The 18734-nt window shown below is 30.4% G+C and overlaps 1 protein-coding gene across 1 annotated transcript; it reads right to left on the reverse strand.

Moving 5' to 3' along the window:
• Positions 1-16141: 16141 nt before the first annotated feature.
• On the reverse strand, positions 16142-18366 carry LOC133680959 (aluminum-activated malate transporter 2-like). The gene is made up of 6 exons (XM_062104029.1): positions 18084-18366; positions 17833-17973; positions 17454-17726; positions 17209-17312; positions 16944-17087; positions 16142-16697 (listed from the first exon to the last, which is right to left on the reverse strand). The coding sequence occupies exons 1-6, from the start codon at positions 18364-18366 to the stop codon at positions 16197-16199; spliced, it is 1446 nt and encodes a 481-aa protein (XP_061960013.1). The 3' UTR covers positions 16142-16196.
• Between the last annotated feature and the right edge of the window lie 368 nt (positions 18367-18734).

The following is an 18734-nucleotide window of genomic DNA, read 5'->3' on the forward strand; positions in this document are numbered from 1 at the left end:
TAGTATTTTCAGATCATTTTGATATACTGATGTCAAAAACAATTTTTAAAAAATATGTATTTTTGAGTAAAAAATACTTTGAAAATCAATTGCAACCACACTTCCAAACATTATGTATTCTTCACAAAACAATTATGTAATTTTTATCTCTAATTTTCTTATTTATTATAAAAAAAATCCATGAAAAATTAGTATCATGCACTATGAGTTAGAATTCGATCAAGATGATAATTATTCGATGAAGATGGTATAAAAAGACTGCTCAGATCTTGGGCTGTATAATGAAAGTAGCCCTATTATTATGACTGAAGTTACTTCACTAAAGAAAGTTATTGGATATACAAGTGTTAGGCTATGCCTACTTTTTTTTTTCCAAGTTCTTAGAAAATAAAAAGAAAACATATATATATATATTCACCATAAGTTAGGAATGATCTTGTTTTGTTCGTGTAATTTTCTTAGATTTATTTTTTTATTACAAAATATAAGACTAATAACATTTTGAAAAATCTTAATTCAATAAACACGATTCTAATTTTTAATGGATTATTTTTATAATAAATAAGAAAATTAGAGATAAAAATTACATAATTGTTTTGTGAAGAATAGGATAACAAGTCAAGTGAAATCCACTGAAATAAGAAACAAGAGATTATGGAAAGAAAAGGAAGCTCTAACAAGAATATTACAGAAATGATCAAGTAATGAATTAATATCGATGAACTATAACTCAACTCATCGAGTTCGAACCTCTGTTTTATAATCTAAAAGATAAAAATAATAATAGATTAATCGATTAACTAAGCCCCAAGATTCCAAGAAGCATGCCCGGGCATGAAGAAGAGAAGAAAATCACATAATCGTATTGTCAAGGAACCATCTCAACCTAATAGCTTAAGCTGTTAGGTGAGGTCCCAGGATATGATTTATATTATTCTCTAACACACCCCCTCAAGTGAAAGCCCTTTGGGCTTGAAACTTGCACAGGCTCACTTTACCTTGTGCTTAATTTTTATCAAATAAATGGGGATGGTGAGATTCGAACTCGTGACCACTTGGTCATCAAGGCTCTGATACCATGTCAAAGAACCATCTCAACCCAAAAGCTTAAGCTGTTAGGTGAGGTCCCAGGATATGATTTATATTATTCTCTAACATGTATTCACAACATGAATATGAAATTATACATATAAAATTACTAGAAAATTAATAAATATAAATAGAAATATCAATGGAAAAAATCTGTCAGTATATTGCGATGATCTTTACTTATAAAATTCTCATTCCTATATCTATCGATAAACACCGACAGAAAAGTTTTTGTGATATATACCGAGAGAATGATGAAGGGTTTTACAATAGGATTAAAAAAGATAAATTATATGGTGACGTGATATTTTTACCAACAGAATGATCGAATGAGTTATTGATACAATAATTCTTTTGGTAATGTTGTCGTTGATATTTAATTTATGATCTCACGATCGACCCTTCTCTCCTCCTCCCTCATTTCTTTTTCTTTCTTATACATTTTGTTTCTACAACAAACAACTACCCCTCTCTTCCTCCCAAATCTCAACACAATTCAACCTCCAACAAAAAATTTGACCACCACAATACTTAGTATGTCAACATCCGTATTTTGATTCAAATTTTATTGAGGATTCTCTACTTTAAATAAGCAAATCTATTTTTTTTATTTAACTCAATTTTAAAATTTCGATTTTTTGCATATTCTTTTGTTGTATATTTATTTTGTTTGGGTATTTAGTTGTTTTATTTCTCATATAAATTTGTTGTATAGATTTATGATTTGTACATGTTAGGATTTGTTTTAGATTTTGTAAAATTACATTTGTTTGTAAATTGATGAAACTTATGTCAAATTTTTTATTTAGGTATTTTGTGATGAAATAAATAATGGCTTATGTAATGGGTCCGTTTTATATTTTGTCAATTTTATTATCGAGTTGAAATTTTCGGTAAATGTGTAAAGATTTGAATTTATGTACATAATTGATAATGAATAATTAAGGGCACTATTAAAATATATAGAATAAGTTTGAGCTAAATCAATATTTTTGCAAATTATTTAGTTAACATTGTTAATTAATACATGTTGTCATCATTATTTTATATAGGTTTGATATAAATATTGGATGATCGTTCATGGATATATAGAGATTCACCCCAAGGGTTATAGAGGATGAATTATTATAATGGGGTTCATGATCTTACTAATTACACACTATATAATCTGAGAAATATTAGTGGAGAAGGTATTACATGTCCATGCAAGAGGTGTAAAAATAAAAAGTTTCTCGATCTAGATGTTGTAACGATGCATTTTCTACAAAAAAAGTTCATGAAGAAATACCTATATTGGTATGCATACAGAGAACCATATATTCTTCACGATATTATAGTAGAAAGGATGATTGGGTCAACTTCTAGTTCTAGCAACGTGCACGGAGTTGTAGATGACAATAATAATCCTTATATGAATATGGTTATAGATGCGATGAAAATAAATCAGGGTCGTGCCAATCAATGTCTAATTGTAGATGAAGAACCTAATGCAAACAAGACTATGTTTTTTGATCTTTTGAAAGATTCTGACGAACCATTATGAGATTATTGCACAAATCACGATAAATTATTAGTCATTGCACAATTGTTTAACATCAAATCAGATCATGGGTTGAGTGAGGCCAGTTATAACAAAATTATTGAATGGGCGAGAAGCATTTTACCTGAAGAGAACAAGTTAAAAGAGAACTTTTATGCTGCTAAATCCATGATGAAACTCCTTAGTTTGGGATATCAGAAAATTAACATGTGTCCAAATTTCTGCATGTTGTACCTTGAAAATACAAAGTTGACCAAGTGCAAAACTTGGGGGCATTCTCATTATAAACCCATGACTAGCAGGGGAAAAACTATTATCGCACACTTAAAACTTAGATACTTACCAATCACACCTAGACTACAGAGATTATTCATGTTACCAGAAACTACTGAGCATATGACATGTCACCAATCACATGATGCGGTGGATGGAATGATGGTGCACTCATTCAATGGTGAAGCCTAGAAATACTTTAATAATGTGCATCCTCAGTTTTTAGTGGAGATAAGGAATGTGTGTCTTGGGTCATATAGATACAAATTCAATCCATTATGATCATTTGCTGCTTCTTATTCTTGTTAGCCGGTGATACTCATATTTACAACTTGCCAACGGGGACGTATATGAGGTTGGAGTTCATGTTTTTATCTATGGTCATACACGGTTCTAATAGTCCAAGTTGGAATATAGATGTTTGTCTTCGACCATTAATTAATAAGTTGAAGCACTTATGGTCATCCGGGGCTTTGACTTATGATGTATCAAGGAAATGCTTTTTTTTTAATGAAGATTGATTTGATGTGGACTACCAATGATTTTTCAGCTTATGAAATGGTTTCTAGTTGGAGCATGCATGGAAAACTAGCATGTCCATGTTATTTGGAAAATAATAAGACATTCACGCTAACAAATAGAGGTAAAATATCTTTTTTTACTATTACCAGTGGTTCTTGCTAACGGATCACAAGTTTAGAAAGAACATAAATGACTTCTTTATTAGAAGAGTTTAAGGGATTGTTGCATTGCCACTTCTTTCAGGTGAAGAATTGTATAACGTGGTGTCGGAGTACGGTGACATTGTGTTTAGTTTTTAATTCGGTAAGCAGAAGTTTCTTGGTTTTGGCTTGACTCAAAATTTGATAAAGCAAAGTATTTCCTGTGAGCTTTCTTATTGGAAGACTATCTCTTCTGCTATAACCTTGATGTCATGCACATGGAAAATAATGTGTTTGAGAACATTTTCAACATGGTTATGAACGTGAAGGAGAAGATAAAGAACAACATCAAGGCTAGAATAGATACAACTTTGTTTTGTCATTGTAAAAATATGGAGTTGATTTATATTAGGTTACAGGTCGCAAAGCTCAAAGCCAGCCTCACCTTAGACAAGAATGCATAGTTACTTGTCTGCCAATAACTCAAAAGTTTGTGTTTTCCTAGTGAACATGCCTTGAACATATCAAGGTTGGTGAATTTGGAGGATTGCATATTGTATGAAATGAAGAGCCATGATTGTCATGTGTTTATGCAAACACTCGTTCCTTTAACTTGCCAGGATTTATTGACAAAGAGGATATGAGATGCACTCTAGGAGATTAGTCACTTCTTTAGAGATTTATGCTCCAACAAGTTGCAGACATAACACATGGAGAGACTTGAAATGAATATCGTCAAGACAATATGCAAACTTGAGATGATATTCCTTACATTTTTTTTTGACTTTATGGAGCATCTACCTATATTTTTACCGTTTGAGGCAAAAGTTGGAGGTCTAATCCAATATAGATGGATGTATCCATTCGAGAGGTTATGGTTTACATATGCATCTTAATTAAAATTTTATATCTTTCTTTGCATATTTTAGAACACTCATTTAATTCCATATAGGTACTTATTCAATCTTTAAGAGAAAAGTAAAAAAACAAGGCACATGTTGAGATTTCCATATGTGAGGCCTATATTGTTGAAAAGATTTTAACATTTATCTTATACTATTTTGAGCCTCAATTAAGAACAGTAATCAACTGTATTCCAAGACATGAAAATGGTGGGGAAGTGCCTTGGAGTAAAAACTTGTCTTTCATCATTTCTCTTTTTATTTTTCTTTATTTTTCAGGATTATTAACAATGTGTTTTCTTTTTCTTGATTTTTTTTAAATTAAGACCCGAAATAAAGCACTCCATTAAGGTAAAAAAAATTCATTCATTTTTCTTCTTTTTTATGTGTTTTTTTCATTATTTTTTTGTCATTTTTTTTCAATTTTGTGTTCTTAGTAATTTTATGAATTAATAAATTACATGAATTTTGGTTGTTATTGAAATAATTTTTGCATTATTTTGTTGAATTTTAGTTATTGTTTTTTCAAATTTGTTGTTCAATTTCAATTAAATGTGTAAGATTAATTTTAACTATTATTTTGTATTTATTCCATTTAGAATAAATGTTTGTAAATTTAGGATTAAAAATATTATTACTTAGAAATAATTGTTTAATTGTAGTTGTTATTGTAATAAGTTTTTCATTATTTTGTTGAATTTTAGTTGTTTTGTTTTTCAATTTTGTTGTTGAATTTCAATTAAATGTGTAGGATTAATTTTAATTATTATTTTGATTATTTTTGTAAATTTAGAATAATTTGTTGTAAATTGATAATTAAAAATATTATCACGTAGAAAATAAAAATTTTCTACAAAATTGAATTATGCTAAATTGTTAGAAGAAATCAAATAAAATCAACTGGTTTATGGCATATATATTGTGTATTTGCAGGTTTAAAATTTTAGGGTAGTCTCTCGTATAAAGGACATGCTGCCTATTTATTTTTTTAAAAATAAAAATCGTTTAATTTTTTTTATCTGTTAATTTGTGTAGATGCCTAGGAGAAAGTCTATTTCACATTACGAGGACAAGTTCGCTGCTAGTTCTTTTAGCAGTGATACTGATGACCATGAGTCTTTAGGTGCCGACCAAGAACATAAATTTGAGGCATAAACATTGACTCATGACGCGGGTTTGTCGAGTGCAATGCCGCAACCTCTAGGGAGGGTCCTTTCACAACAAGATCTATTTATCCAGAAGTACGAGACATAATGGAAGGATGACCTTTCAATGTAAGTTTGTTTTGCTTTCACAACGACATGTTTAATAATTTTTAAAAAATTAATATCATTTAATAAATGTGATTTTAGATTTATAAATATTGAGACTACTAGAACAATAACATCCTGAATGGAAATTCCATTCAGGATACCTTAGGTTGATGCATGGTTTTCAAGGTTAGGATTAACTTAAATATTGTTTATGTTAATTTGGATCGTTTATTGAAATTACTGAAATTTTCCTTTTATAAATTTTTACTTCAAGAAACAAATTTGAATGAGAGAGAGCTGATAATAATATTGCAAGGAGGGATTGAGAGAACTTTGAAATTAGGTAAGATCGAATTCAAGATAATTTTTTTTATTCCAAATATTAGAATTTTATTTTTTATTTACTAACAAATAATTAATTTGTACCATATAAGTTGCATGATTTTTGGTACGAGGCGCAAAAGAAAACCAAAAAATATACGAAAGAAAGAGAGCTTTTATGTGCACCCTTTAATTGGCCCCACGGTCTTGAAGATGACCGGCCTTCGTCTCTATTTTAGATTTATTGTATTTGAACGTACAAATATTTAAATTGTAATAAATATTTGATTTTTATACTGATTTATTTTATTTTAATTATATTTCTACTTCTGTTCAATATATATATATATATATTTTTAAAATATTACTGATAGGGTCATTGACAATACAACTCCATCGGTATATTCCACAGAGTTGAACAAAAATTATTGCAAATGCCATTAATACTGATAGGGTTACCGACGGAACTAGATCGTAGATCATCAGTATATTCTAGAGAATTATAAAAGAATTGCTGCAAATACCACATCTACTATTACAGATGATATTCTGTTGATGATATATTATATTTACTAATGGATATACTGATGAAATAAAATTGGTAATTTTTTTTATGCACTTTGTTTGTCTATAAATCTATCGATATATTTATTACCGACGGACTCATTAATAACCCATAAATTACCAACAAGAGTTTTTTCTACGGATTGTTTTTATTCGTGAGTCTATCGGTAACATACATGCCAACAAAGTACATGTGTGAATACCAATATAAATTTTCGTCCATAAAATTGTTAAATGAAAGGGAAAAGTAAGCCCCACCACCTCCTTATCAATTCAAATCTCCAAGCTATCAACTAGTCAATTCACTGTTTTTGTTTCTTGTAGCTGGGGAAGGTTTAATTGCTATGTCATGAGATTTTCCAAATCTTATCAGTAAACTATGGACCTTCAAAGCAACCAGTCCAAGCTTCCAATATTACTTACCCCGACATGATGTTTAAAAGCAACCATCGTCTTTAATTTTGTCCTACAGTACTGCTCGTGATAGATTCAAGAATAATGGCACCAAATTAAATAAATGGAAACAAAATGGTCAGACAATGGTAGAGATCTAAGTGGAATGACAACATGCTTTTAATAAAAGAGTGACGCCAAGGCAAAAAGATCAAACAAATTACTTATTTAATGGTGCTCTCAACATAATTTAATTAATAAACTGATCGACGAACACTAAATTCTGCATATAGTCCACACTATGAATATTAATTTGCTGTTGATTTAAGTAAATTTGGAGATGCTGATGCATGTTTTGTTTCTTTGAAACCAACAGAAAGCATGGAAGCTGTCCTAGCTACGTAGCCTTTCAAAATTAAATATTTCTTGACAAGTACAAGAAATCAAAGCCTAGCAAAGATGGTGGAACTACTAAGATAAGTTGTATTATTTATTAAGTTATAAATGCTCCTACAAATCTTTGAAAAGTTGGTTCTAATTTCTCAACCCTATGGTGCATCAAACGAAGAAGATTATTTATTTATTTAGCAACCAAGTGAAGATCCTAGAGGAAAACAACTCAAATCCCACCTTTTGTTTTTTTGCCTTTCGCTGCTTACCACTTGTTCATGTTCATTTTGTGTGGTTAGTGTGAATCCTACAGGAACCTTTTATTCTAAGTTAACGTTTTTGGCAATTACCATGCTACACGTACGTCTTCATTTCTTCTCTATAGTATTCTATATAAGAAGGTATTTCTCTCTCGTAAAACCAGTAGATAGTTTTATGTGGACAAGTATGTTTGGTAAGGTGGTACCAGTTGCTTTTCAAATAACTTTTCATGCCGAAATGCATGTCAGTGATGTTTTTTTATTTTTTAAAAATTATTTTTGACATCAACACATCAAAACGATTCAAAATATATAAATCATATTAAATTTTAGCAAAAAAAAAAAAAAGAATTTTATGGGAACAAACGGTTTCTAAGAGATAAATTGAATCACATTACAGTAGTAGTTCATGGATCGGAGAAGTTTTAAACCTTGTTAGCACACCTTTCTTCTCGTAGCCTTAAAATATAAAAATAAAGGCTCAAATCAAACTCCCAACATGTTGGGGTACTCATTGCCATTCTCATACTCTACAAGAGAAGCACGTTACTTTACATCTAATGCAGTTTTAGGTATTACTATTTACGTTGTCTACGCTCTGCTATGGGTATGTATGGATTTTGAAATTCATAATCTCATGATGGACAAACCTAACCTAGTGGAAGTCTGATATGAGTAAAAAATAATAATCTAGAAAACAAAGATCTTAAGCGATGTTGTTTTCGTGGGCGCAAAAAAATTAGCAACTCCATAGAAATTGTTTCTACAATGTCATTGCAAACAACAACGATCAATCTTTAAATCTTATGACCTAATTATTAATTATAGGCTGACTATAAAATTAACTACGTGGAAATTGTCATAAAGTGACAAAATTGATTTGACAAACTAAAAATAACAAGCTAAAAATAACATATATGACATATTTTTTTTTTAATTTTGATACAAAGATATAATAAATCACTCTCATTTTAATGCAAAAATCACAACTCAACTCAAGTGATAGGCCTTTATTGGGCTTGGGTCGGATAGAATCCAGGCTTAAATTCAAAAGTTAATTAAGAACAAAATTAAAAGAAAAAGGTTTGGATTCACATAAGATGAAATTCAAGACGAAATTGATGAGTGCTTATAAAATTAGGAACCGAAGTAAAATACTAGTAAAAAAAGAGTTGTATGGCGCATCTCGAATACGCACCAGGATGTGAACCTTGTTGCGACACGTGTGGGGTCCTCCCATGTTTAAAAGTGATCTTTTTTAGTGTATCTGAAAGCATCCTAACGTGTTCTTTCATTGTAGCCGGGGCGTGTTAATTAATTTGTTGGCCGATGTTTGGTTTTTTTTTCTCTCTCCTCCTTATAAAATATACAACTTTTTTGTTCTTCTTTCCTTTGAGGGACTGTTTTTTTTTTTTAGAATGATCAATTATAATCTCTTGATTTTTGATCTCTTGAAAAACAAACAAACCCAACAATATTTCACAGATTCAAGCCCAAAAAAATAGCAAATGGTGTTTGTTTCCCCTTGAAACTAATATCAAGCTCTTAGAAAAAAATCATTAATTTCAATCATGAATATAATAAATATGGAAGGATAAAACCGAGGAAATAGTTTCAGGGAAAAAAAAAATAAAAAAAATAAATGGCATTGTGCGAATCCACATTGCTAATAAGTCTATTGGGACAGTTGTTGTAACAATAATTGACCCTTTTGCTTTAGTTTTTCTTAATAAATACTAGTTGAAACCTTGTTTTCAATCAATGTTAAATTAACCTGATTTCCTTCCTTGATCTAATCATTGCTTAGTGAAAAATTTCAAATTTTCTCGATTAGTTTGTACATACATGTTAATTTTACATAATATTCTCATATCATATAATGTAATCCACCCATCTTATTTAATTAGTTTTTTGTTTACATTATGTGAATTTATTTAACAAAAATCTATAAGAAGTAAATTGTGTATCACTTTTCTATAATTAAAATAGTCTTTTGACTAGATTTAATGACTTAACATCCATGAGTTTAAATTTTATTATTCTTATTTTATGTACAAGATAATGGTGTATTTTTGCAAGTTTCTACCCTAAAAAGTTGCTACTTAAAAATATTTGTTAGATATTTATATAAAGCATAAATAGTTAAAAGTGAAGACCTTTATAAAAAAATTAAAATACATTTCCTACTAGAATTTAAAAGGGATCATTGCTCAACTTAAGCCTTGGACTTACAAAAGGCTCAAGTACATGAAGATGATTGTCACACCGTGAAGATAATGGTAGATAATTGTTACGCCGTGATGAATGTGAGATTCCTGAAAGTTGAAGGGGGGAAAACAAAAATAAATTGACTCGCCACTTAATAATTAAAAAAAATTAAAAATTCTAAAATAAATATTAATTCTAGAGATTTAAGTACGAGGTTGAATATGTTTAGAGAAGATAGACACCACTATTACCGCATTATTTCAAATGAAAGGTTATATTTGCTATGTGTTTTCTTAAAATTATTTTATGTCTGTTATTAACTGTATATTTTTATTTTTGAGCTTATATTTTATGATATTTATTTTGTAAAAGGGATGTTAAAAAATCTAATGTTAATCCCTAAAAATAAAGATTTTATCGGTGTGAGAATTTCAAAAAAAGGTTATTGGTGTGAGAATTTTAAAAGGGATTGAAAAATCTATTGTTAATCCCTAAAAATAAACATTTTATCGATGTGGGAATTTCAAAGAAAGGTTTTGACGTTAATCACTAAAAATAGAAGACTTCATTGATTTTGGAGTTTTAATTAAAAAAATTTATGTTAATCCCTAAAAATAGAATATTGCATTGAAAAAGAAGTTTCTAATAAAATTCTAACGTTAATCCCTAAAAATAGAAGATTTTATTGAAGTAGAAATTTTAATAAAACTTTGTGATGTTAATCTCTAAACTTGGGAGATTTCATTGACTTTGGAATTTTAATGAAAAAATCTTGGTGTTAATCCCTTAAATAGGAGATTTCATTGATTTTTGGAATTTTAATGAAAAGATCTTGACGTTAATCCCTGAAATAAAAGATTTCATCACTTCGAAAAAAAAGAACTTTGATTTCTTTAAAAACAACACTAGATTAGACTAATTTTAGGTTTTTGAAATGGTTTTGGAATGTTGACCCATAAGAGTTGTTTTCATGGGCGCGAGCGCAAAAAATTTAGCAACTTCATAGAAATTGTTTCTACAGTGTCATTGCAAACAACATCGATCAATCTTTAAATCTCATGACATAATTATTAATTATAGGCTGAGTATCAAATTAACTACATGGAAATTGTCATGAAGTGAAAAAATTGATTTGACAAACTAAAAATAACAAGCTAAAAATAACATATATGACATAATTTTTTTTTTAATTTTGATACAAAGATATAATAAATCACTCTCATTTTAATGCAAAAATTACAACTCAACTTAAGTGATAGGTCTTTATTGGGCTTGGATCGGATAGAATCCAGGCTTAAATTCAAAAGTTAATTAGGAATAAAATTAAAAGAAAAAGGTTTGGATTCACATAAGATGAAATTCAAGACTAAATTGATGAGTGCTTATAAAATTAGGAACCGAAGTAAAATAATAGTAAAAAAAGAGTTGTATGGCGCATCTCGAACACGCACCAGGATGTGAACCTTGTTGCGACACGTGTGGGGTCCTCCCATGTTTAAAAGTGGTCTTTTTTAGTGTATCTGAAAGCATCCTAACGTGTTCTTTCATTCTAGCTGGGGCGTGTTAATTAATTTGTTGGCTGATGTTCAGTTTTTTTTTTTTCTCTCCTCCCTATAAAATATACAGCTTTTTTGTTCTTCTTTCCTTTGAGGGACTTTTTTTTTTAATGATCAATTATAATCTCTTGATTTTTGATCTCTTGAAAAACAAAACAAACCCAACAATATTTCACAAATTCAAGCCCAAGAAAAATAGCAAATGGTGTTTATTTCCCCTTGAAACTAATATCAAGCTCTTAGAAAAAAATCATTAATTTCAATCATGAATATAATAAATATGGAAGGATAAAACCGAGGAAATAGTTTCAGGGCAAAAAAAATAATAATTAAATGGCATTGTGCGAATCCACATCGCTAATAAGTCTACTGGGATTGTTGTTGCAACAATGATTGACCCTTTTGCTTTAGTTTTTCTTAATAAATACTAGTTGAAACCTTGTTTTCAATCAATGTTAATTAAATTGACCTGATTTCCTTCCTTGATCTAATCATTGCTTAGTGAAAAATTCCAAATTTTCTCGATTAGTTTGTAACATACATGTTAATTTTACATAATATTCTCATATCATATAATGTAATCCACCCATCTTATTTAATTAGTTTTTTGTTTACATTATGTGAATTTATTTAACAAAAATCAATAAGAAGTAAATTGTGTATCACTTTTCTATAATTAAAATAGTCTTTTGACTAGATTTAATGACTTAACATTCATGAGTCTTATTTTATGTACAAGATAATGGTGTATTTTTGCAAGTTTCTACCTCAAAAAATTGTTACTTAAAAATATTTGTTAGATATTTATATAAAGCATAAATAGTTAAAAGTGAAGAACTTTATAAAAAAATTAAAATGCATTTCCTACTAGAATTTAAAAGGGACCATTGCTCAACTTAAGCCTTGGACTTACAAAATGCTCAAGTACAGGAACATGATTGTGACACCGTGATGAATGTGAGATTCTTAAAAGTTGAAGGGGGGAAAACAAAAATAAATTGACTCGCCACTTAATAATTAAAAAAATTAAAAATTCTAAAATAAATATTAATTTCAAAAATTTAAGTATGAGGTTGAATATGTTTAGAGAAGATAGACACCATCATTACCATATTATTTCAAATGAAAGGTTATCTTTGCTATGTGTTTTCCTAAAATTACTTTATGTTTGTTATTAACTATATATTCTTATTTTTGAGCATATATTTTATGATATTTATTTTGTAAAAAGGATGTTGAAAAATCTATTGTTAATCTCTAAAAATAAAGATTTTATCGGTGTGGGAATTTCAAAGAAAGGTTTTGACGTTAATCACTAAAAATAGAAGACTTCATTGATTTTGGAGTTTTAATGAAAAACATTTATATTAATCCCTAAAAATAGAATATTTCATTGAAAAAGAAATTTTAACAAAATTCTAATGTTAATCCCTAAAAATAAAAGATTTTATTGAAGTATAAATTTTAATAAAACTTTGTGATGTTAATCTCTAAACTTAGAAGATTTCATTGACTTTGGAATTTTAATGAAAAAATCTTGGAGTTAATTCCTAAAATAGGAGATTTCATTGATTTTTGGAATTTTAATGAAAAACTCTTGATGTTAATCCCTAAAATAAAAGATTTTATCACTTGAAAAAAAAGAACATTGATTTCTTTAAAAACAACACTAAATTAGACTAATCTTAAGTTTTTAAAATGGTTTTGGAATGTTAGCCCATAAGAGCTGTTTTAATGTAAGCCAAATCACAATGAGTTTTATAAGTAAGATATAAAACACAATATGAAAACAAGCAATTTCATAAAAAAAGATTTCTTCTCTCTTTTCTTTGTTTATAAATAAGGACATGAAAATGAAAAATGAAAATATCAGAATGACACAATAATTAACAAACTTGCATGAATATTAAATAGATGTAAGATTTGTTTTTGGGAAACTTAGCCAAAATGCATGGAATTTTAAACATTTTTTTTAGCATGAACATAAAGACAAGGATAACTACAACAAGCATAAGAATAAAAACCTAGGATAACAATTTAATCCTAAGAATAAAAGATCACAAGTCTTATATTATTTATTCATGCATCATCCAAATAAACAAAACACATATCTCATGATTTTTTCTCATAATTAAGAAGCATGCAACACTTGAGCTGAAATTTTATCCATGCATCATCATTTAAAAACAAAGCACATTTCAAAACCCTAATCTTATCATTTCATGTCTAGGTTACAAGCAAACCTTAAAACACAAGTTTTGGTTAACCTTTCATGCATTTGTTTTTAAATCAATATCATCACATTTATTCTTTTTTTTTTAATTTTTAAGATAAGAGACATGCAAAACCTAAATAACACACAAATAAACCCTAAAAAAAAATGAGTTGTAACTTACATTAAGGATGTTTTCAATAGAGTAGGGAGGAGTTCTGGAGGCTCTTAGTGGCTGTCATAGGCATTAGTGTTTGAGAGGTATTTTGGGTAACTTTCTCTCTTTAGACTAGGGTTTTCTCTTTCTCTTAGGTTTGTGTTTCTTTTTCTCTGTTTTTTCTTCATTTTCTTCCTCTCTTCCTCCTTTCTCTTATTGAAACTTTGTGGTTTAAAATGAATTGGTTTAGTGATCCAGAAATCAACCTTTCCCTCTATATCATATTCATATTTTTGGTGTTTTGGTATGATTTTCCTCTCTTTTTCTTTCTTTTCTTTCTCTCCTCACTGTTTTTTTCCTTTTAGACAAGTTGGTTTAAACTTAAACATCCCTTACCCACTATCTCTCTCTCAAAGTCAAATTTTCTCTATCAAGACTTCTTTTTTATTTCTTACCATGCTCTATTTATAGGTATGGAGGAAGGTTCTAGAACCTTTCTAGGTGGAACAAATATGTTTGTTGATTTTCATGAGCTAATCTTGGCCATCCAATATTTTTGTACAACATGTTTGGGTGGGCTACTTTAGCATGTTTTCTGTCACCACAAAAAAACAATGCAGCTGGTCTTTAACTAAAGATGAAGTACAAGTGCCGAGGGAAATGACATGTCTCTTGGCATTTAATGTTTTAATTTTAGCATGAGAGAGAGAGAGAAAGAGAGAGAGAGAGAGAGAGAGAGAGAGAGAAATAATGATCCAAAGTAGCTCTGAAAACCTACCAAAAGGAGAATAAAAGAGAAAATAAAACCATACATGTGTGAGGGTTTGAAGGCAATCCCTTCCATGAAAAACAACATCATTATGGCACCTTAAATTCATTTTTTTGGTGATAGATGATGTTCTGCACCATTTCACTTAAGTTTATTTTATTTTTATCTTTTTTTCATCCTTTTTTGTTTACAATTTAGTTTTCATACTTCTAATTCCTTCATATCCAGTCAATTTGGGTTGATTTTCTAAGATTTCTTTCAATTAAACCCTTGATGATATTCAAAACTATCCTTCAATATTGGCGCCTTCTACAATTCAGTACTTGGATTTTTAATTTATTTATTTTTAGACAAAAAAATCTTAATATTTCTTTAATTACACCCCTAATTGAATGAATGGGATCCCCAAATTCTAGTATCTATTCTATTTTAGTCCTTGATCCTTTGATTCTTCTAATATTGGTCAAATTGACTGTAAACTTTATTTTTATTTTCTCTTTAATTACACCACTGATTGAATTAATAGGTTCCCTAGATTTAAGTGTCTTTTATATTTTGGTCAGTAGTCCTCTAATTCTTCTAATTTTAGGCAAATTAACTTCAAATTTCAATTTTATCTTAAAGTAAGTCCCTAATAGAATTAATTGGAATTCCAAACTTTTTCATTTCTTTCATTTTGGTCTTTGGCTTGCAAATTTAGCCATTTTTGGCCTTGATTCCAATTTTCTCCTCAATTAGGCTCTTAATTTAATTAATTGGACTTCCAAACTTTGTTATCTTTTCCATTTTGATCATTGGTCTTCCAATTCTTTTGATTATGACCGATTTAATCCTTTTTTCTATTTTTTTCAATTAAACCCCAGATTGCATGCATGCATAATTTTTTAACCAAGCTATAATTTAAATTCTTGCCCATTTGCAACCCAAATTGTATTTTATTTTGAAAACATTTTTCTTTGAAGATTCTTTTTGTTTGAAAATGGTTTTGAAGACATTTTTTCTTAAAATTGAGGGCGTCAAAATTTGGTATGACAATGACGATGATGGACTTTGTTGCTGACAATGAAACAGTACTTACATAAATATATGTACAAATCTTGTCAAAACTTTGAGTTCTTGTTAGTCTTTCTTTTCGCCAAAATATCTTTCTGGAGGCTCTATGAGGGCAACCAAGGACACATTTTTTCTATCAGCACATTAAATATCATATCGCTTCATATAGATTTAAACGAGTAAAAGTTGGATTATAAAACACATATAATATTGGAGTTTGGGAATCCTTTTGTGCATGTCAGAACCCCAATCAAAGATACGTCAGCACAACATGATGGATGAAGAACAGAGGAGCATCTTGAACTTGGTCACTTTACATGTATAATCTTGGCTTGCTCAAAGCTAGCTCATCGTTCTGCTAAGAATGAAAGTGATAAGAAGATTTTCAAGCAAATTGATAACTTTGCTTTGGGCTTAAGGTTGTTATTAATGGCTGATGTGCCATGTATTCTGTCTTTGCCAAAATGACAAGTAAATAAAAAATACAAGTTACCCAAAAATGGCTGAAAAGATTGATATTTTCCTTATCCTGAAAGAAAAGGGCAATTATTTTGTACCAAAAAAAGATGATACAAATTGGAATACAAGTTACCCCTATATTTGCACTCCCATCCTTTGCTTGCTAGCCTTTGGTGCTGAAGAATTCTCACTTGGTGGGGAAGGCAGAGTTGATTCCCTGACATTGATGCCAGCATCGGGGCAATTGACCATCTGAGCTGATTTTACACTCTGATTTTGTCCTGAATGCAACTTTTTTGGTGATAGAGTTGGCTTTACACTCTTAAATTGGGCTTTGGAAGCGAGTTCATATATGGATTCAGAAATTTTTTCAGTGTATGTGACCACGTCAATTAGTATTGAAGCTACCGTAACCCCTGGTATAACTTTCAGCAGGTCAATGTCTTCCCATATGCCTGATTTGAGTAAAGATTTGATATTTTTGGCAGCAGATTTTGCATTTTCAATGTGGGAATCTGCAGAAGATGGCTGCACCATTATTTTGATTGCCAATGCAAGTTCCTTAAGTGATTTTCCAGATTCTCTGCTCATTTTTGTGCATGCTTCCTGAATTATGTTACTAACTTCTGATGATGCCTGCAACAATAAGCAGCTAATATTTAGAGATAAGCATGTGAAGAATCACCTGGGGCTTCTGAGCATATATGTTCCTAAATGGTACTCATTTTTTTTATTACTTAACCCATACATAAAGGCTTGAACTTTGCTAATTTTTGTGAGAATGGATCGCAACATATGATATGCCGAAGGCTTAAAGTAGCTTATCACATTGTATTTAGACATCAAAGATGAGATAGCTTCTAGGGAGTTAATTTCTTATACCTGAATGTCAGCATTTAAGTATCCATTCAATGCTTCAATTCGGTAGGCACATTCTCGAGCCAGAGTCCCAACTTTGAGGTATAGTTTCCATGGATGTCCAAATGTGAACCGACCATGACCTGGCTCCCATGCTGCAAAATTAGCCTGAAAGGCATCAAAACTATTATCAGAAAAATTCAAGTAAATATGTAAAGGAAAGGTTGGGGGGGGGGGGGGGGGTGGTGGATGCAGGGAGAGGGGGGTGGGGTGAGAGATACACACACACCAAGGATTCTTCACTATTTTTTGAATTAAGAACACTTTTGTATCCTTTCAAAAATTTCTTGTCGTCTTCACACCCTGTTCTTATGAAGTATTCAACACCAAATCCTGTAAATTTTGCCTTTTCTGAGTAAGTTGTTGAGCACATGCATGTTGAAATCTAGCAAGAAAAGAACAATTGGAATGAATGCATCCACTACTTGATTGGTACTACGACTCAGTGCACTGCTTTGTTGGGGACATACATACCTTCTAAGGAGTTGCCAAGATTTTCAATGTTGAGAGCGATCAGATTGTGGAGATCTTCACCAGCCCACACAGGGTAAACCACAATAGCAACGATGACACAAGCAGCAGCACCTATGCTGACGGTTGATAATCTATTATGTGCTAACTCTAATATATGATCTTCTTTTAAACCAGATACCGTTATCATAGAGAAGGTCAAAATGAATATTAACATCCCATAATCACATCTTGCTTTAATTTTCGGAACGAACCTTAAAAATGTTGATATTGTAGCTGCAATAAAAAACAGAATAATTTTGAATCCACGAGTACTTTTTTCCTTCTCTTTTAATAGTAAGGATCATATAATTATTTTGTGTGCATGCGCGGTTATAGATACCTTGTACAAAGACAAGGAACAGAATTAGTATAGGTTTTCCAATATGTCCAGAGTGTTTTGCTAGGTGATTGGCTCCAATACCTAGTCCACCAGCCAGAAGTGTTGCCATTCCTCTATTCAATCCTTTTCCAAGAGTAGCCCCTGAAAATTTATTTGTCAAAAATCAAACCACAGTCAATATTATGACTTGAGTAGAGGTTTCACCATGAAAGGGCATTCTTGTTGTACTTTTAAAAAGGTCAGAGACTTACCCACGGAGAATTCAAAGACCAGGACAACAGTCATAACAGCCCATATGGCATCGACACCAAGGTTCTTAAATAGGCGAAAGTAGTAGAATGTTGATACCAATGTAAGTGCTAATCCTACTTTAAGTGAATGAATAACTCTTCTTGGATCTTCCTGTCCAAGCTTCTTTATATTCCTAGCCATACCAACCATGTTAGCTTTGAACTTCACAGGCAAGGCCTTGAGCCACGAGCGTCCTTGAGTGAAAAACCCAGCTTTGTCACCGCTTCCAGACGCAACCTCCATGGCTGATTGAGTTGGGCAAAGTTCGCATGAACTGAGAAAGATCAAAGAGAGCGAAGAATAAAGAGAGTTGGCCAAGAAAGATGCTTGAGGAGGCACTCTACATGCTTCTAATTTATAAGAAGAAAAGGGCATCTTTTTGGCACATAAAATATGCTATATATAGAAGTTTATGACCATATTTTGATGTTTCCTTTTTATATATATGCATGCACGTACAAATGATATCTCACCTAAAAGGTTCCATAAGCTATTCAAAGAGCTATTTTTTAATTAATTTTTTTAATGTATCATAGCAAACGTTTGTCATAATATAAATATGAATAGCTCTTCCAATCAATGTATCATAGCAAACGTTTTATATGTTTTCC

This window comes from Populus nigra, chromosome 1 (genome assembly GCF_951802175.1).
Source record: "Populus nigra chromosome 1, ddPopNigr1.1, whole genome shotgun sequence".
Classification (NCBI taxonomy): domain Eukaryota; kingdom Viridiplantae; phylum Streptophyta; class Magnoliopsida; order Malpighiales; family Salicaceae; genus Populus; species Populus nigra.